At 62.5% G+C, this 19,273-nt stretch overlaps 3 protein-coding genes across 6 annotated transcripts; 2 read left to right on the top strand and 1 right to left on the bottom strand.

Annotated features, from left to right (window-relative positions):
* The first annotated feature begins 136 nt into the window (after nt 1-136).
* Nucleotides 137-5,512, top strand: IGFALS (insulin like growth factor binding protein acid labile subunit). The gene is made up of 2 exons (XM_040574474.1): nt 137-2,463; nt 3,057-5,512. The coding sequence occupies exons 1-2, from the start codon at nt 2,448-2,450 to the stop codon at nt 4,865-4,867; spliced, it is 1,827 nt and encodes a 608-aa protein (XP_040430408.1). The 5' UTR covers nt 137-2,447; the 3' UTR covers nt 4,868-5,512.
* Nucleotides 5,513-6,380: 868 nt separating this feature from the next.
* NUBP2 (nucleotide binding protein 2) lies at nt 6,381-10,978 on the bottom strand. 2 transcript variants are annotated; one of them, XM_040574478.1, is made up of 7 exons: nt 10,775-10,849; nt 9,889-10,007; nt 9,000-9,198; nt 8,679-8,833; nt 8,300-8,410; nt 7,935-8,004; nt 6,381-7,356 (listed from the first exon to the last, which is right to left on the bottom strand). In XM_040574478.1, the coding sequence occupies exons 1-7, from the start codon at nt 10,800-10,802 to the stop codon at nt 7,211-7,213; spliced, it is 828 nt and encodes a 275-aa protein (XP_040430412.1). In that variant the 5' UTR covers nt 10,803-10,849; the 3' UTR covers nt 6,381-7,210. The 2 variants fall into 2 exon arrangements, with proteins under 2 accessions (XP_040430412.1, XP_040430411.1); XM_040574477.1 differs by having other exon boundaries at nt 8,679-9,198; nt 10,775-10,978.
* Nucleotides 10,182-17,539, top strand: SPSB3 (splA/ryanodine receptor domain and SOCS box containing 3). 3 transcript variants are annotated; one of them, XM_040574481.1, is made up of 7 exons: nt 10,182-10,385; nt 11,724-11,872; nt 13,773-13,950; nt 14,742-14,929; nt 15,588-15,690; nt 16,227-16,352; nt 16,517-17,539. In XM_040574481.1, the coding sequence occupies exons 1-7, from the start codon at nt 10,337-10,339 to the stop codon at nt 16,858-16,860; spliced, it is 1,137 nt and encodes a 378-aa protein (XP_040430415.1). In that variant the 5' UTR covers nt 10,182-10,336; the 3' UTR covers nt 16,861-17,539. The 3 variants fall into 3 exon arrangements, with proteins under 3 accessions (XP_040430415.1, XP_040430414.1, XP_040430416.1); XM_040574480.1 differs by lacking the exon at nt 10,182-10,385 and adding an exon at nt 11,058-11,182; XM_040574482.1 differs by lacking the exon at nt 10,182-10,385 and adding an exon at nt 11,465-11,587.
* The last annotated feature ends 1,734 nt before the right edge of the window (nt 17,540-19,273 follow it).

Here is a 19,273-nt window from a genome sequence, read left to right as displayed (position 1 = left end):
CAAGGCCGCGCCGCCGCACCCCGTCTCCATGGCAACGGGCGCGGGCGCTTCCGGGTGGAGGCGGGGGCGTTGTTGCGCCCCCTGGCGGCCGGAGGCTGCGCGGCGCCTCCGCGCGGGGTGGCGGTGCCACCGGGGGCTGCCGCCGGCCCCCGGGGACGTCCCGGTGCCACGGGCCGGGCTTCGCCGCCACGGGGCCCCGGGGCCGTCCCCTGCTCCCCCGGGCGGTGGGGACAGGGCGAGGACAATGCGTCCGGGGGGTGCCGGCCGGGGCCACGCTCACCCCTGGGGACCGGGAGCCAGGAGCGCGATGGGTGGCGCGAGGGTCGCGCTGTCCCTCCTGCGCCACCCGCGTGGCTGCCACCACCAGGACCTTCCAGCTCCACCAGTGCCACCAGTACGGGCCTGCACGCCCCGGGCTGCAGCGTCCCACCGCAGGCTGGGACCCTCGAGCTGAGCCGGCTCCGGCGGGCAGGGCAGGGGGCTGGGTGGGCAACGATTCCCGAGAGCTGAAATAGGTCCGAAACGGCTTTTTTGATGATTTCGCTGCTCTCCCTAATACCCTTACAGCCTTCTCCATGGCAACCAGGGCGGACGGCGCAGACTTTGGTCCTGGCCGAGCACACCGAGGGCCGCGGTGCCGGCAGGAGGAGGCCGTGGCAGTGGGGACCTGCAGCGAAGTCCCCGCGGTGGCACCGCTCCGGTCCCGGGGGCTCGAGCATCCCGGGACGCGTTAGGAGATGACGGCTTGACGGCAGCGTGGGAAAGGGGCTGCTTATTTCCCCATCGCTGTTTGTTTGCTGTTTTCCTAGCGAGAGGCTTTCTGTGCGCAGCGTTACCCGCCCTGCGGCTGCGGGTCGTTCGCTTTTAAAATTGACCCGTGGGTTTTGTGGGTTTTGGCCGGCAGGGCCGTGCTGGTTCAGCTTTTTGTGGCTCCCCCATTGATTACGCCTTGTGTCAATATGTGCTTAGCGCCTGGTGGTGGATGCGCTGGTCTCCATCGCCCGCTTCTCTCTTTGGATCTATAATTTCCCAGAATAGAAGATTAAAATAGAGGGGGAGGAGGGCGCTGCTTCGGGCCAAAAAGAAACTGGAAAAGCATTTCTTATTTAGCCGGGCTGCAAAGTTCGATCACGTTGAGCAAAGAACCGCCGGCATCCCTCGCTCACCCTGACACTTGTTCCCATGGGCACACTCCCCAGTTTTCCACAGTTTAAAACCTCTGCCAAAATTAAAGAACGAAGACCTGAGAAGTCCCCTGCGAGTCAGGGGAGGACAGGCTGTGCTTTGTGGGGATGAAGAGGTGGCAGCAGGGACAGACCCCCCGCCAGCCTGGCTGCGCAGCATCGCTGTCCCCGCATCGTCCCTGTCCTCGTCCCTGGGGACTGGCGTGAGGCGAGCTGAAGGAGCTGGAGGGCGAGCGGTGGCTTTTCCACAGGTTCGTCAGGCGGTTGATACCAGGGAGCCAACGGGGCTCCTCCAGCTTGGGCACCAGCGACCTTTTTTTTTTTTTTTTTCCTGGAAATTGGTAAAGAATTCTTCAGAAACCACATTGGACGCAGGCAGGTGGGGAAAATGACCTGGGATACAGGACGGGGTCAGAGCTTCCCCACGGATTTGGGGAGCTGCCAGGCGGCTCCAGCAGGGGAGCGCTGGCACCAGCGCCCACGGGGACCTCGCGGGCTCGGGGCTGGCTTGGCTTCCCGCTGCCAGCCCTCAGCTCTCCGCACAGACACGCAGAGCTGGGGAGTTTGGGCGTCACGGGGGTGCAAACCAGGACCCCGAGGGGGAGCAAAGCTCACATTGGAGCATCTTCCATTCCCTCCAGCGCTACGGGGAAGGGACATTGATGGGAAGCCCCCAGCACGAAAACCCCTACATGAAGGAACGAGCGAGCCCTTCCGCCGGCCTCTGCACGCGCTGCACCACACCGCAGTGCCCGGGCTGTGGGGACGGCCCATGCTGACTGCCCTTTGTGCCCCCAGCACGGCCACTTTGTGCCACCGGGACACGGGTCTGACGCCGTGCTCACCCCACCAGCATCCTCAGCGGAGCACCAGGGAAGGGCCGGTGCCACCATGTGGGGACCCTGCAGGAGCCTGGGGCGCAGCCACGGCGACCCCACGAGGTGCCCTTGTCCGTCTGTCTCTCCTCACTGCCCACCCAAACCACATCTCCAGCAGGAGCATCGTCCCCCAAGACCAGCTCCCGGCACTTCACCTCTACTCCTGGGCTTGGCGCTCCCGCAGACGTCTCCGTGTGCGCCTGCAGCTGGGACAAACACCGCCACGGAGCGGGGGTAGAAGCCCCGCGCCCGTCCCTGCTCCCGCCGGCCGTGGCCGAGCCCAGCAGCGGCAGGGTTAAGGCCAGCGGCGGGCGCTGGACGGGCGTCAAGGTGGTTGCTCCATCCCTGCGCGGGGCCGGGAGCGCGCACGGAGCCGCCCGCCACCATGAGCGCAGGCAGAGGTAAGGCACAGAGAGCCGGGCAGGGCGAGGGGGCGCGGGGGGAGAGGCCAAACCCTGCCAGGACTTTGCCGTGTGGCTGCCGGTAACTTTTTTCCCCCCCGCTTTCTGCTGCTAAAGAGTCAGACAGGGAGCTCCTGCGCCTTCTCGGGCGCGGTGACGCAGAGCCCTCGGTTCCCTGCTCCGTTGATTTGGGGAGGAAGGAGGCGAGGGGACGAGGAGCGCTGTTGCTGGCCTTTCCAGGGAAAGGAAGAAGTCACTGCTGTGACATAGGGACAGACACCCAGGAGGGCACAGGGGGAGCCGGGACGCAGCAGTACGCACGCATGGGCTGGGACGAGCCAGCCGCTGGGCAGGGGGACACCAGTGGCCGCTGTCCCCTGTGGGACACCGGTGCCAGCAGGCATCCCTGCCCCGTGGTGCTGGTAGGTGACGTGTGCCACACCATGGTGGCACGGCCGTTTGCCCCGCGGTGACCCAGGCGCTCAGGTCCCCCAGCCCTGCGTCGTCCCCTCCGGCAGCCATCGCCCTGCACGCGGGGGTCGCCACCCCGTGCTCGCCCCGCTCACGGTCTCCCTTTCCTCCGTGCCCCGCAGCGGGCAGGGCCCCGCTCCTGCTGCCCCTGGCCCTGCTGTTGGCCGCCGCGTCCCAGCCCCACGATGGGGACGTCCCCAAGGAGCCCGCGGAGCCCCTGCGCTGCCCCAGCCCCTGCGCCTGCAGCTTCGACGACTACAGCGAGGAGCTCAACGTCTTCTGCAGCGGCCGCAACCTGACGCAGCTCCCCGAGGACGTCCCCGCCAACGCCAAAGCCCTCTGGCTGGACGGCAACAACTTCACCCAGCTGCCGGCCGCGGCCTTCAGGAACCTCTCGGGGCTGGACTTCCTGGACCTGCAGAGCAGCCAGCTGGCCGCCGTGGAGCAGCACGCCTTCCACGGCCTGCGCAGCCTCTACCACCTCCACCTCGAGCGCAACCGCCTCAAGCACCTGGCGCCCCACACCTTCCTGCACACCCAGAACCTCGTGTCCCTCAGCCTCAACAACAACTTCTTCAGCAAGGTGGAGGAAGGGCTGTTTGCCGGGCTCTCCAACCTGTGGTACCTGAACCTGGGCTGGAACTCGCTGGTTGTCCTGCCCGACAAGGTCTTCCACGACCTGCCCAACCTGAGGGAGCTGATCCTGGCGGGGAACAAGCTCCCCTACCTCCAGCACCAGCTCTTCTGCAGCCTTACGGAGCTGAAGGAGCTGGACCTGAGCGGGAACGCGCTCAAGGGCATCAAAATCAACATCTTCGTCAAGCTGCAGAAGCTGCAGAAGCTTTACCTGAACCACAACCAGATCAACGCCATCGCACCCCGCGCGTTCATGGGCATGAAGTCCCTCCGGTGGCTGGATCTGTCCCACAACCGCCTCGTCTCGCTCTTTGAGGACACGTTTCTGGGCCTCCTGAGCCTGCACGTCCTACGCTTGTCCACCAACTCCATCAGCAGCCTGAGGCCCAGGACTTTCAAAGACCTCCAGTTCCTGGAGGAGCTGCAGCTGGGGCACAACAGGATCCGGAGCCTGGCAGAAAGGACCTTCGAGGGGCTGGGCCAGCTGGAGGTGCTCAGCCTCAACAACAACCAGCTGCAGGACATCAGGGTTGGGGCGTTCCTCGGGCTGTACAACGTGGCGGTGATGCACTTGTCTGCCAACTGCATCAAGGCCCTCCCCGACTTCGTCTTCAAGGGGGTCACCAAGCTGCACAGCCTCCACCTGGAGCACAGCTGCCTCGGCAGGATCAGGGCCAGCACCTTCTCCGGCCTCTCCAGCCTGCGGCGGCTCTTCCTGCAGCACAACGCCGTCTCCGTCATCGAGGACCGGAGCTTCAGCGAACTGCATGAGCTCCTGGAGCTCGACCTGAAGCACAACAGGCTGAGCCACCTCTCGTCGCAGCTCTTTGTGGGTCTGAGCAACCTGGAGTACCTCTTCCTCTCCTCCAACCAGCTCCTGGACATCTCCCAGGATGCCTTCAGCCCGCTCCAGAGACTTTTCTGGCTCGACCTCTCCCATAACCAGCTGGAGACGCTGGACAACGCCGTCATCTCCCCCCTGGCCAACCTGCGGTACCTCAGCCTGAGTAACAACTCCCTGGAGACCTTCTCGGTGGGCTTCCTCTGCCCTTCCTTCGCCCTGGAGCAGCTGTGGCTGGGGGGAAACAACTGGCATTGCAACTGCTCGCTGAAGGGGCTGCGGGACTTCTCCCTGCGGCACCCCGCGGCGGTCCCGCGCTTCGTGCAGTCCGTGGCCGAGGGGGACGACTCCCACGTCCCCGTCTACACCTACAACAACCTCACCTGCCGTCACCCCCCCAGCCTCGCAGGCCTGGACCTCCGCGACACCAGTGAGGACAGCTTTGCTCACTGCTGACACGCGCCTGTCACCGCCCCGTCCCCGCCGTGCCAGGCTCACCGGGGCAGTGCCAGGAGCGACGGCTCCACCGCTGCCCGCGGTCAGCCCAGCCTCGTCCGTGTGTCCTGGACGGGGACCTGGGGAAGGCGAGGGGGGGGGGTGGGGACAGGCACCGGCTCCACGAACCAAAGTCTTTGAGTCTGGTGGTATTTAAAGACCGGCACCCATCACCAGGACAGAGCAAAGCATGTTCCTGATACAAAGCGGGAGGTCGGGTGGCTTCACCCTGTCCCCACCGGTGGGCGGCACCCAGCCTCTCCGAGCCCCCACACCTCACCCAGAGCCCCCAGCATCTCCCCCTCCAGCCCCATCCACCAGCAGGACGCCGGGCGCCAGAAAAGCAGCACTAGAACCCAGCACATGGGGTCACCTCCGTCCCGGGTAGGTTTAAGGGAAAAACAGAAATCCCAAATTCCCCGTTGAGCTCTCCTGTCGGCTTGGGGAAGGGGGCGGAGGGCTCGCTTTAAGAGCCCCTTGCCACGGCCGATGCAGGCAGGGTACAGAAAGCCACACACACGTCACTTACCCGATAAATCGCAAGCAGACAAATAAACCTTTGGAGCTATCGCAACCCGTCTTGTAAGTATGTTTTTTCGAAAGCACGTGCCGCGCCCAGCCCGGGCTTCTTATCAGAGCCCCTCGGGGCTCGCACGCAGCTCAGCTCAGCCCGGGAGCGCGGGTGCTGCAGGCTCCCCACGTCCCCGGAGACCAGAGGAGCCTGCAGCGAGCTTTCTGCGAGGTGAGCGGCCGCGAAGGAAGGACCGGGACCGGGCTCAGTGGCCCAGAATCCCTGACTGCGTGCACAGCCAGCAGCCCCGGCCCCGACCCCTTCCACGCAGCGTTATTGCGGAGCAGGATTTGCACTGCAGACTCTTCCCGTGCTGGGAGGATCGCTGCCACCAGCTGCCCGCACACAGAGCGGCTCCGACTGAAGGCGGCGTGCACGGAGGTGGCCGCAGCGAGGACGCGGTGGGTTTAGTGCAGGATGGGGCAGGGGCACACGGGTGCCGTGGGCCGGGAGAGGTGTCCGGCCAAGGGAACAGCCCCGCTCTCCAAATCCTGGATCAGCGAGCAAAGGTCAGGCAAGGTTTCCAGGAAAGCTGCAAGTGGGGAAGCCTAACCTGGTGCGGGTCCTAATGGCGGGTGCAGCACGAGCAGGGACAGATGCTCAGGAGACAGCACGGCCAGAGCAGTGAGCCAGGAGCCACCAGGAGCTGGAGGAGCCCCACGTGTGCCAGGGGGGTAGAGAACGGCTGCGGCAAGGATGCTGCAGAGGGCTGCAGGGGTCAGTTTTCAACCAGACAAGGAACTGGCAGGATCCAGAAGCTGGCATGGAGGAGGAAAGACATAGCTGAACCCCACCAAGGAACCGCAGAAGCAGATACCTAGGTGTACCTGAAGTGCTCTTAATACCAAGACTCTGCTATGGCGAGGCCCAAAGCCATAATAAAACATAAGTCACAGACTTGAATTTTAAGAAAACTGTTTACTGTCTGGAACTTTTAAAAATATTCCTGAGTCACGAAAACCCCCAGCAGACCAGAAAAAAAAAAAAGAAGACATTGTTTCCAGTATGGTAGGATGCAGGCTTCAAAAGGGTACTAGATTCCTAAGGACGCCTCCTCACGTGAAGCACATCCCGTGCCCTCAGAGGCACTTCACGTACCAGCAATGTGAGATTTCCGAGCAGGCTGGCTGGGCTCGGGCTCACAGCAGAGCGTCCAACATAACTGGCCAGCCACCGAACCAAGTACCACGGCGTGTCACGCAAGGAAAGCAGAAGGCAGCAGCACACGGAGCTACGACGCGGATTATTTGCGCCATTTGGGCTCGGCAAGGGAGCAGCCATCCCAGCTGATGACGTTCGCCATGGGAGCTGCGTTCAGTCATCGTCAGCAGCGCTACAGCGTGTGAGATGCTGTGGGAGGAGGCCACGGCTCCACAAGTGCCCGGACAACAGCTGGTCGCAGAGGAAGGCGGTGCGTGAGCAGGCTAGGAGCAGCTGTACCGTGTGGGCAGAGCGCTGCCACGTTGAGAAGGCAAGAACCAGGCTGTGCATCCCCTGCGTGAGCACAAACATCCACGCAGAGTCTCTTCGGACACGGGGAGGTGGAGCATCACTTCCCTTTTTGGGTTGCCATAAGCGGCACCGATGCTGTGATGCCCCCTCCCTCCATCATCCCCCCCCCCGAAACAGCCTCATGGTTAATTAAACAGCTCCTGCATCCTCCTCTCTTCCCCACCGGCAAGGGCTGCCGATGGCGCTGCCAGGCAAGGCGAGAGTCCAGCCCCAAACCCTCCTCAGGAGCTCCGCTGCGATGCGCCGTCCAAGACCTGCTGGGCAATGTGAGCCAAGGCGGGGAAGGCGGAGCTCTTGGGAAACTCCCGGATGAAGTCTCTGCCTTCCTCCAAGCTCTGGCTAAGTTGGGGGTCCAGGGGAACGGAGCCTGTGGGAGAGAAGGGAAGGGGAGAGTGACCGCTTGCTCACCCCAGGGCAAAGGCCTGGAGTCAGGATGAAGAAACAGCCCTGCCAGAGGCATCTGTGTGGCAGCAGGAAAAAGGACAACCACTGCCTGCACCAAGCCCTTCAGCAGCTACTTCTCACCTGCCCCTGGCTCTGAGCCACCCCCAGACCGCAGGGCTTCACAAGAGACTCTCTCCTACGCCGACCCCGACCCCGGCGCTGTCCTCTGCCCACACTTCATGGGGAGGCACCAAGACATTTCGGGAGGGCTGGGTGGCTTCAGGCTGGGTTGCTCAGACACCGGGATTTTAGCCGCCAGAGCAGGCTGCTGACCAGCACTGCCTCTGCTCCAGCGGGGCCAGATGCCCACCGCGAGCTGCGTGGATGGCAGAGGAGAAGACCAAGAACTGCACCTCATCTCCGACCAGCCCCAGGGGCTCCCGGGGGCCCAGGGCCCAGCCCACCCGCTCCAGTGACAGCCCGTCTCCGCTCGAGCACTCCCACAGCGCCACGCGGACGTCACCCCCCGACGAGAAGGGCTCTGCTCCAGGGGCCACTCACCTAGAAAGGGGACTCCAGCGTACTTGGCCAGTTCCTCGCCTCCCCCTTTGGAAAAGATGTTTGTGCACTCCTGCGGGAGGAGAAACAGCAGCGAGTCACGCGCCCAGCGCAGAGCCCTGCGCAGCACCAGCTCCCCTCCGCCTTCCTGCCGCAGGGCGCTGCCCTTGCCCCTGCCCTCCCCCAGCTCCTTGTAGGACAGCAGGGCCCGTGGCTTCTTCCAGAGCTCCCACAGCAGCTTCTTGTCTCCTGGGTTCACGGCATCACCCCCGTGGCGTTTCACCGATTTTCCACCTGAGGCACCGCAGCGTGCGATGCCCGGAAACGCCCAGGAACCCCCAAGGGCCCGGCAGCACCAACAAACTCACCGAGCAGTGCGGGCAGACGAAGCCGCTCATGTTCTCCACAATGCCCAGAACTCGCAGGCCCGTCTTCTTACAGAAGGTCACCTCTCGCCTCACGTCTCCCACAGCCACCGCCTGCGGGGACAGCGGGGCAGGTTAGAGGCGTCTGTCCCTCCAGAGGTGGCTCTGGAAGAGGCACGCGCGTGGTTTGCGGCACAAGCGAGGAAGGGAATTAGGCGATGCTCCCTCCCCGTTGCTGGCCATAACTTGGGCCAAGCCCTTCACTACATAAGCTGCACACAGGGGCTGTGCTGGAGGACGGGTGACAGCATTACCTGCGGCGCAAACCCCCCCATCAGCCGTGCCCGGGGGGCTCCAGCTCAGCACCAGCGGGTTGCCCTACCTGGGGCGTTGTGACTAGGATTGCTCCAAGAGGCCTGTAGGGCCGCAGGGCCTCCACCGTGGAGATGTGCTCGTCGGAGGTGCCCGGAGGTGTGTCCACGATGAGGAAGTCCAGTTCCCCCCAGGCCACGTCGGCAACAAACTGTTTTATCAAAGCTGCAGGAATAAAGGGCGCCCCGTCCGAGAGATGGAACTCACCTGGGGAGGCAGCCCTGCAGAACAGGAGCCTCGCTCCGAGCAGGAGCCAGCAGCACCTCTGAGAGGGTTTGCTGACTGCACCAAGCTCCGGAAGGTCGCTGCCAGCAGCGAGAACCGACCGTACCGTTTTTCTTGGGTCCTCTCCACACCACAGCGTCGTCCGGCTTCTCCAGCAGGAAGCCGATGGACATGAGCGAGATGCTCTTCTCCTGGTCCACGAAGACCGGCACCCAGCCGCTGTCGCACTGGTGCACGTCGCTGTCCTGCACCTTGAACATGCGGGGTATGCTGGGGCCGCACAGGTCCACGTCCAGGATCCCCACCTGCGGACGACGAGGCAGAGCCGTTCAGACAGGCCTGAGCACGGCCCCGGCCCCCAGCCCTGCTCCGGGCGAGGGGAAGCAGCACCCAAATGTTTGCAGCTCGCAGCGGCCTACAGACAGGACTCCGCAGCTCGGGAGCCAAAGCAGCAGGTTTGAAGCAAAGTTTCAAAGGGCTGCTTCAAGTTTTGACTGCCCTCCCGGTTTCCTGCCCTCCAAGGAAGCATCTCCTGGATATTTACAGGCACTTCGGAGACACATTTATTGCAGGGACCTGTCAGAAGCTACGAGGCAGTGGCTCCACGTAGCCTTTGAGAAGTCCTCCCGGAACTCAGCTGCCTTGTGCTCGCAGCTCCCCTTTGTCCTTGCTGCGCTGAGAGCTAGCCCGCCTCATTCCACAAGGGGCCGTGTCACACCACAAACAAGGAAATCATTTCCCAGTACGCCAGTTTGGAAAATAACACCGAAAAAAAAAAAAAAAAAAGCCTTGGATCCTGTCAGTCTCTCGGACAAAGGGGAAAAGAACAGCGCTGCCACCTCTGCCGGGCTTTTCAGGGTCAGGAAAACCCAGATCCTTAACAGAGCATCTACGTGCTGCCCACACACACACGTCCGGAAGGGACAAGGAGACCCAGGCCCGGCTGGACGTCGGGAAGGAGAAGTCAGGGCTCCGGCGCCCAGCCGCTCGCTCACCTTCTTGCCGGCGTGCCGCAGCGACAGGGCCAGCTGGGTGGCCACCGTGCTCTTCCCCACGCCGCCCTTCCCGGAGAGCACCAGCACGACGTGCCGCACGCCGGACAGGTTGCTTTGCTCTGGGGGGGGGGGGGAAGAGAGAAGGGATGGAGGCGTCAGAGGCCGCAGGCGCTGAAGGAGCGGTGCCGAGCGGGAGCGGGGCGCGGGGGGGGGGCGGGTTTGGAGAGGGACCGTGCCCAGGGATAAGGGGCCTGGCCCCGATGACCTCAGCGCTGCGGCAGCGCGGCCACGAGCGCCCGCGGGGCCCCGTCACGGCCGGGAGGGGACCGGGGGTGAGCTCAGCCCCTCGGCGCTTCCTGCCGGGGCCGGTCACCGCCAGGGCACGGGGAACAGAGCCCCCGGCACCGGGGGCAGCTCCGCCACCGGCAGCCGCTGAGGTCCCGGCGCCATGGAGCCCGCGGGGAGCACGGCGCAGCTCATCCGCGCCTGCACCGAGGGTAACGGCGGGGGGGCGGGGGGGGACGGGAGGGGACCGGGGGGCGGGGGGGGGGCATCGGGAGGGAGCTGGGGGGTTCGGGAGGGGACCGGGGGGCAACCGGGGGGGCACCGGGAAAGGCGGGGCGAGGCCGGGTGCCACCGGCAGCCCCGCGCCGGGCCGGGCCGGGCCGGGCCGGGCCGGAACCGGGAGGAGGAGGGGGAGCGGGAGCGGGCCGCGCCGGGGCACCGGGCCCCGCCAGGCTCCGGTACGCGGGGGGACAGGGCCCGGGAGTCGGGGCCGGAGCCAAGCACCAGGCACCGGGCCGGAGGAGGGGGAAGCCGAAGCCGAAGCCGAAGCCGAAGCCGAAGCCCCGGCCCCGGCCCCGGCCCCGGCCCCACCGCCGCTCACCACCCGCTGCCGCCGCCGCCCCCTCCATGCTGCCGCTGCCGCGCGGTGCCGCCCGCTTCCGCCTTCCGCCGCGGAAGCCCCGCCCCCCGCCGACTGGCAGGCGCCGCCCCCAATGGCGAGCCGCGCTCCCCGCCCCGCCCCGCCCCCCTCCGCTTGTTGCCCGACCAATAGGCTCCGCGCTTTCCCCATCGGCGGCCGCCACCCAATGGCGCGCCTCCGCGGCGATTGACGGGCGGCGCAGCCAATAGCGCCGAACCCCAGGAGGGCACCTCCCGCTTTCCCTTCCCCGGCGCCGTGAGCGACGGAGCCGCGGGCCAACCGCGAGGCGGCGAGGCGGGGCGGCTGAGCCAATGGGCGCGGCGGAGGGGCGGGACCGGGAGCGGATTGTTTATGTGCCGGGAGGGGAAAGTAGGTCGGGGCCGGGGGGGGGGGAGCGGGGCCGGGGGGGGGGGGAGCGGGGCCGGGGGGGGTCCCGGGGGGCCGGGCCCTGCGCGGGGCCGGACCCGGGGCGCTGCGGGAGCGGGGCCCGGCGGCGGCGGCTCCCCCGCTGGCAGAGCCCCGGGGGCGCAGGAGCGGGCCCCGAGGCCCAGCGGCTGCAGGGGGCCGGGGGGCGGCCCGGCCCCGGGCAGGGCCTGCAGCAGCCGCCGCGCTCCCGGCAGGGCAGGGCTGGGGGAGGTGGGTGTGTGTGGGGGGGGGGGGCTCCGCTTCCCTCAGCGGCCTCTTCCCGTGGGGAGCGGTCCCCGAGCGGTCCCCGGCTCGGCCCTGCTGCCCGGGAGCTGCCGGCGGGGTCCGCTCGCCGCGTGGGAGGACGAGGTGGGAGCCGTGGGGGCTGTGCCCCTGGGGGGGGGGGGGGTGAGGCCGACTGCGGAGAGCCGAGGCCGGGCGGCGTCGGGTGGCGGAGGGAGGCCGCTGCCGCGTGTAACCCGCTGCCCCTTTCCGCCCCCCGCAGCTTACCTGTCCCGGAACGCCATGGCGCGCCGCACGCGGAGCAGCCGGGCCTGGCACTTCGTGCTGAGCGGGGTGCGCCACGAGGCCGACAGCCGGGCGGTCGCTTTGGCCACCGGCCAGCGAGGCTGGGGCTACGACTCGGACGGGCAGGTAGGAGGAGGGTGCCAGGGGCTGCGGTGCGGCACGCGAAGGGGAGCTTCCCTCCCCCCCCCCCCCCCAACGCCTCACCCCCCCCCGACACCCGGCTCTGCGGCCCGTGGGCCGGGTAAGCGGGCAGCCGGCACCGCGCCCCGCGGCTGGCCCAGGTCAGGAAACGCTCGTAACGATAAGTTACAGCGGCGCTGTGGTGAGACGGAGGCGGTTGCTGCCCCCGAGCTGCAGCGTGGGGCTCCCGGCGCCTCTCCCCAAGGGCTGCGCTGCCCGTGGTCTGCCCCACGGTTCTGCACCGCGGCTCTGTGTCTTCTGGCTAGTCGGGTCAGGGAACTGACTCACGCTAAATTAAATACTTTTTAAAAGCACGTGAAGCACGAGTGTGTGAGGAAATAAAGAATATATACAATATTTTTAAAAATAGTCATTTTTAAGTAGTGATCTCAACACGCGTTTAAACTGCATCCGTTCTCCAGTCTGGCTCCCCGTACGGCTGTTGTAACTTCTGGTCGTTGTGCAGCTGGTGTTGGGGGGCTGCGGGCTGCTTCAGTCCGTGCAATTATGGTCTCCACGTGAGGTGGGTTTGCCTCAGCCGTCCCTCACATTTTTCACCGGTCCTTCACGCTTTTCCCCAGTTCTTGAGTGTGGTCCCCACCTCTTGAGCTCAGGTCCCCACGCAGCCTGTGCAGCAGAGGGAATACAGGGAGCTGCTCGCGAAGCTTCTAAGCCAGGCTAAAACGCTACAAGGCCGCTGCTAGAGCACGGGGCCCGAATCCAGGCACTGCACTCCCAGAAAATGTCAGCGCAGCTTTGTGTTTCTGCAGCCAGGCTTCTAGACAGCAGAGTCAGGGAAGGCCAATGAAAAACAGAAATCAAGCTTTCTAATCTATAGGCCGGAGAAGGAGGGGATGAGCAGCAGATAATTAAACTCGAGTCATTTCAAGCCCCGCTGTCTTACACAGCTACAACACCCTGAGTTTAAAGGACTGTTGTCTTTAAATACCGATGACAAAATCTGCCGTGGGTATTGCCGTCTGCTAAGGGAGTGACTAACGAGCAGGGATGCCTGACAAGTTCGTAAGCCCGGAGTAACTTGCTGAGATCTGTAGTAAGAGGCCCCATTAGGTGACACGAAGCCTACGGGGTGAGACGGGGCTCTTCCTCTTACGTTGTGCGGTGCCGGGACGCTTGGGTCTCGTGGCACGGAGGAACGGTACGTCAAGTTCTTGTGTTTGTGTGCGAAAGTAAACAAAAGCCTTTTAATCCTTCACCAGGTTCCCTGCGGGCCTGTCCGCAGCACTGGCGTGAGGAGCTGCAGCCTCACTGCCTGACTGGCTCTCCTCTGTTCTGCCCTCTCCCCTGCCTGGCCTCCTGTCCCCTTTCCTCCTCGTCTCTCCGGGGCGGCAGTTCCCAGCAGCGTGGCTCTTCCCTGGTTTGGCAGCGCAGGTGCAGAGCCCTGTGGAGGTGTACGGGTTCTGTGCACAGCCGCGCGTTACGCGTCTGCTCTTTTTTTGGGGTTCCTTGGTGGCATCTCCAGCTGTCTGTAACCCGCGCGCTGAAAGCCTTTAGCACAGTTTGCTCAAAAACGTGTGTTTGGACTGTCGCGCTGCTCGCCTCCCCGCCCCTGGAAGCTGCCAAGGCGCAAAACGTGGCAGGTCCTGAAGCAGTTTAATCAGGGTGGCTCAGCCCTTTGCGTTCTTACACGGCGGGCCAGGCAGGGGCACGATGCAGCTGTGCTGCCACCGCCACGAGCCCGGGGACATCCCCACGCAGCTCGGCAGCGTGCGAGACCTCGCCGAGCAGCCTGGCTGCAGGGAGAGCCGGCGCGGCCGCGGGCTGCGAGCCCAGCGCTCCAACCTGGGGGCGTCAGGCAGTGACGTTCCTCTGCTCCTCCCCGCAGCACAGCGACTCGGATTCGGAGCCGGAGTTTTCCTCCCTGTCTCCCTCCATCCCGAGCGCCATCCCCGTGACGGGAGAGTCCTACTGCAACTGCGAGAACCAGAGCGAGGCTCCCTACTGCTCCAGCCTGCACGCCCTGCACCGCGTCAAGGACTGCCAGTGCGGCGAGGAGGATGAGTGTAAGGAAGGGGGTCCCAAACCACCCGCTGGAGTCCTTTGGGGTTTGAGGTGGGTGCAGTCCCGGCCTGGGGGCACGGACTGCGCCTCTGCGTGGATCTTTACTTTTCCACGGGGCCCTTACCTCTGTTCCGGCACCTGGTGCTCCTTTGTTTACATCTCAAGGCCACGTAGACTTTAGGGAGATTACAGGCACGTGCATCCCGCGGTGTTCCAAGAGCCGAGCGCTGAACTTGTTAATGCATCAGGGTTCACCTCTGGAGACTTTCTTTCAAATCCAGCCGAGGCCACCAGTGAAGTCAGCTCCTGTGGTTCCAGCCCCGTTAATGCCGATCCCTGGTACAGCTGGCAGGGCGCCCGGGTGCACGGTGGGGCTTTCTCAGAGCAGGCAGAAAGGGAGGCGGAGGGTGGGCGTGGGCTGGCCGAGAAAGTCCGTGGCACAGCAGAACTGCTGTAGTACTCACGCTTCGGCTCTAGCCCCTTGAGCCAACAAGAAGTGAGTGCGATTCCCTCGGAGGAAAGGAGGTCTGTGGAGCTTTGTGTTAGCCGGAACAGGAACTGATGGTGTCAGGCAGGAGAGAGCGCTGAACCGTCCCCACTGGGACACCGCGGAACAGTTCAGCCCTCAAATAATTCTCCCATGTGCACAGCTTAGGATTTAGCCTCTTAAACGGTTTAAAAAAAGAGTAAATCTTGACAGGCCCTCAAAACAACTGTCCGTCTGTGCTTTGGCTTGGAAATGGCTCCCTGAAGGCCTTTGCCCATCCTTGTCCCCTGTGTCCTTCCCGAACAGATTTTGACTGGGTGTGGGATGACCTGAATAAGTCGACGGCCACCCTGCTGACCTGCGATAACCGCAAGGTGAACTTCCACATGGAGTACAGCTGCGGCACCGCGGCCATCCGGGGCAACAAGGAGCTGGCAGACGGGCAGCACTTCTGGGAGATCAAGATGACCTCGCCAGTCTATGGCACGGACATGGTACGTGGAACCAAGTTGCTGACAGGCGTGCAGGAAAGCCCGGTGTTCTCTGACCGGGTCAGCAGGCTTCCTCCAGCAGTTCACCTGCGCATCCTCGCTTAGCAGTAAGGAAATTGAAGCTGGGAGGGTAAGTGGTTTTAGATGAGACCACAGTAATTGGGACCAGAACCTGATTTTCTTGCTTCCCTTTCACGCTACTGGTAGATCGCCACTGATAAACTCAACGAAGACTAAGGTCAGGCCTCAGCGCGGGGCAGCGTCCGGGCGGGCTGTGGTTAGCAGCAGGGCTCTGCCGAGCGCTGGGGCGTGCGCTGCTGAGTCACTTCCTGCCCCCGGGACTGGAACTTGCCTCCCGCGGGGCTGGGCTGGGTGCCCTGCTGTGACCACCGCTCGTGTGGCTTGTGACCAGGGCCCGACCTCGCTCCCCACCATTAATGCGGGGGCCACAGCCCCGTTAGCTCCCCCAGCCCTGCTCAGGCTGCACCTCGCGCGCTGGCTGGCCCCCGAGCGCTGAACCCAGCGCCAGCCAAACCCTTCAGGGGAGATCTGACACCCCCGGCTTGGCTTCACCCAAATTTCCAACCTGTGGGGCTGTGCCAAGGAAAGCAGGGGAGACCCGGTGCCCCCGCAGACGCTAAGCCTGTGTTCTTCCTCCCAGATGGTGGGAATTGGGACATCGGATGTGAACCTGGACAAGTACCGCCACACCTTCTGCAGCCTGCTGGGCAAGGACGAGGACAGCTGGGGACTCTCCTACACAGGTGACACGGGCAGGGCAGCCGGAAAGCCAGCAACAGGTTTAGGAATTAAATGGCCTGAATGGGATTGCAGCCAAAAAGGCCACCTGGCCTGTGAATCACGTAGTTAACTATAATGAGAGCTGCTGCCTGTTCGCTTCCCCAGTGCTACTGCACACCTGTGGGGCTTGCCTGAGCATCCCATTGCACAGGACAGACTGCTTCCTGCTCTCAGCTCTCGGAGCATCAAACCGTACCTGCGTTTTGCAGACCCCTTAGAACCAGCGTGTGAATTTCCAGGGCCTCTGGGCTGCAGGTTGAATATCACTGAGTCGGGGTTTCAGTGTTGCTGCCTGGGCTCTGGTATTCCAGAACCCAGGCTTCCCTCTTTCCATCACGCGCCCTGAGGAGGAGGGCAGTCGGTGAGTGATTAGGGGACGGAGGGCTTTTGTAGGCACTGACAGGCTGTACCAGGGGGAACTTGCAGTGAAGCATGTGAGAATCGGGGTGAATTTGTGGAGCGCAGACTTCCTATTGAACGCAAGGTGTGTTGTTTTAAGGACTGCTGCATCACAAGGGTGACAAGACAAACTTCTCCTCGAGGTTTGGCCAGGGCTCTATCATCGGGGTACATTTGGACACGTGGCATGGGACACTCACGTTCTTCAAAAACCGCAAGTGCATAGGTAAGAGCAAGGGCAGCCACGGTGGCCTTCAGGCACAGAGGAGAATGGGGGAGCGCTGCAGCTTTAGCTGAACTCAAAGTTTGGCTGCAGCTGGGCTGCAAGGGGAAATACTGGCAAAGTAAGTTAGAACTAACGTGAAACCTCCCTGACGCTGTCCCCTGCAGGGGTTGCAGCTACGAAGCTGCAGAACAAGAAGTTTTACCCCATGGTGTGCTCGACGGCAGCCAAGAGCAGCATGAAGGTGATCCGCTCCTGCGCCAGCTGCACATCTCTCCAGTACCTCTGCTGTTACCGCCTGCGCCAGCTCCTGCCCAACTACGTGGACACGCTGGAGGTGCTGCCGTTGCCACCAGGACTCAAGCAAGTGCTACACAACAAACTGGGGTGGGTCTTAAGCATGAACTATAGCACATCAAAGCCTTCCTCCTCATCGTCAGGAAGCGACTCAGATAGCTCCTGTGGCTCGGATGCAGAGGCCTGCCAAAGGAAGAGGTGCAGGAGGACATAATGTCTCTTCAGACGAACTGCTTTGAGGGAGTCGGGTGGCGTTTTGTTCCGCCGCCTGCAAGGGCAGGCCAGGCCTGACGCACCTCTTTCTTCACGGGGACATCCGTTTCTACTTGTTCGGGAAGATTTCTCTTACTCTGGTTGAAATCTTTAGCCTAAACATCCATCACTTGCGTTGAAAATGCCTGCTGACTAAGAGGTCTCAGCTCTGTGAGATAGGTAAACTGCAGCCAAGTACCTGAGGTTAATCTCCTGGCTCGGCATCAAAGCCATCACCTCTTTCTGAAGAGAAAGCTGCAGGCTGTCAGCAGAGACGAGATTGAAGGTGGCCTCCCGGTCTCAAAGCATACTTCTAGCAAACTCTAGTCAAATAACTGACTTGATTCATCAAAAGACAAAATCAAAGAGTAGTCCCCCTCCTCCTAACTGTTGTGTGTTGGTTTGGTATCCGCCATGAATTCATCACACTGTGGGGCATGATCGAACGGCAGCACTTAGGGAAACGGGCTCCTGGGGGTGAATCTACGCCACTTGTGAAAGAGCAATTACTTAAAAGAGTTGAGCTGTTAGTGATCATTCTTGAGCCCCCCCCATGACTTTGATTGCTTTGCATGTTGGCTACTGCTGCTTCTCCTGTATCAAAGACTGTATTAAACTGTAATAAAAAAGTATAAACTGCCTTTCATTCCTCTGATGGCCCTTAAAGGCACGATTCTGAATGCGGTTGACAAAAATAGCCACGCTAGCAAAGCCAATAGTCTGGAGGGGATATTTTAAATGCAACATTTGTTTGTGAGGTCTAGATGAGGTGAAGGAAGTGGAGATTGCCTCGCCTCTGCCCTGTTGAGGGTTCTTGCACTTCTCACTGGACCACCACAGCCTGGCCTCGATGGAGCTCCAGCAGAGCCATGCTGATGCCTGTGGCTGCAAACAGGAAGGGAGGGCTGCAGCGTTTTGTAAGAGGTGTGTTCTGACAGACTATGGCCAGACAAACAACCCCAAATGCCCACCCCAGAGCCTGAAAATCAGAGCAGCTTGTGTGTGCGGGACAGGCGCTGACCAAGACGTGCGTGCTGCCTGCGGCAGGCCCCTTCTGCGTGCTGGGGAGAAATGCTGGATCAGAGCCTGGAACAGAATAATCCAGTAGTGGCCTGGTACCGCTGCCAGCAAGTGGCGTGCAGCAGAGCCTTCCTGCTTTTTTTTTTTTTTTTTGCATTTCAGCTGCTCTAAGATTCTAGACAGGAAAGAGGAGGGAAAAGCGCTTTAGCTGCTCCTCGCAGATTAGGCCACGAGCACTGGCTGGGCGCAAACAGCGCAGCGAGGGGTCAGGTACTCGAGCGGTTCTTGCCAGGCTTCTGTCGCGCTGTCAGGACAGCCGGGCTCCAGGGACTTTATCAGTCAGCAGCCTCCCAGCGTTGCTGCTGTGAACACAAGTAGCCACCTGCTGCCTTTTCTCCTGGTCGTTGTAGACCTGCAAAAGCCTCATGCAAAGCCTTTTGCTCCACCTGCATTTATTCCCCATGACCGTGCCTTTCCTTCCTGCATCGTGAATCGTTAAACAAAGATGGCTCTGGCGTCTCTGGTTACAAGCTTTGAATGAGAACTGTAATTAAGTAGGACAGGCTCTCTGTCAATCCATCTGTAGTCGTGCTCCAGCCAGAAAAAACAGCCTTGCTGGATTTCTCCTCACAGGAACTAATTCAAGCTTTAGCAGATGGAGACAGAAGAATCACTGAGGGTGCCCTCCCACTTTCACAGCACCGGTTGCTGTTGGTTTGAGCTGGCAAGCTGTGCTTCGCGGGAAGAAGCTCGGGGGGGGTTCCGTGTCACTATGGAAGGCCCCAGTCAGCGTTACCAAAACCTCAGTTTGGGGTCCCCCACCCCAGCTGCAGCTATTTCTGAGTGAGAAGCAGAATTTTTGCTTTGGGAAAGGAGAATCCCATCGTAGCCCACCAGTTTGTGTGGAGTTTTCTGGCGCTTATGTGGTATTTCCTTATGTTGGGAGCTCAGCCAACAAACTCCCCTGCCCCGCTTCAAGCTCCGCATTACCCTAGGATGTGGTTCCTCTCTGGCCAGCTGGCTCTGATGGCTGGTGAACGTTTTCCTAAAAGCAAGTCCAGCAGGATCCACCTGCCCGAGGAAGCTGCAAGAAGGACCTAGAGTAACAGGTCCGCCCTTGCCAAAGAACCAGCAGGGAGCAGGGCATTAAAAGTCAGGAGACAGTGCACAAAATATTTAGCTCGTTCAGCACCACACCTGACAGGCAGCATGGGACAGACTTACCGCATGGCTGTCTCGACAGAGGAGCGGACCCTGTGCTGCTCAGGGACAGCTCACCACCACTTTCATACCCCGCTCCTGCTCCCAACGTGCCTCAACTCTCTAAGGGGTCAGCCTGCTTTCCAGCCAGAGGG

Source organism: Cygnus olor, chromosome 15 (genome assembly GCF_009769625.2).
Source record: "Cygnus olor isolate bCygOlo1 chromosome 15, bCygOlo1.pri.v2, whole genome shotgun sequence".
NCBI lineage: Eukaryota > Metazoa > Chordata > Aves > Anseriformes > Anatidae > Cygnus > Cygnus olor.
Note: the sequence above shows the minus strand (reverse complement) of the source record. Positions and strands in the feature narration are given on the sequence as shown.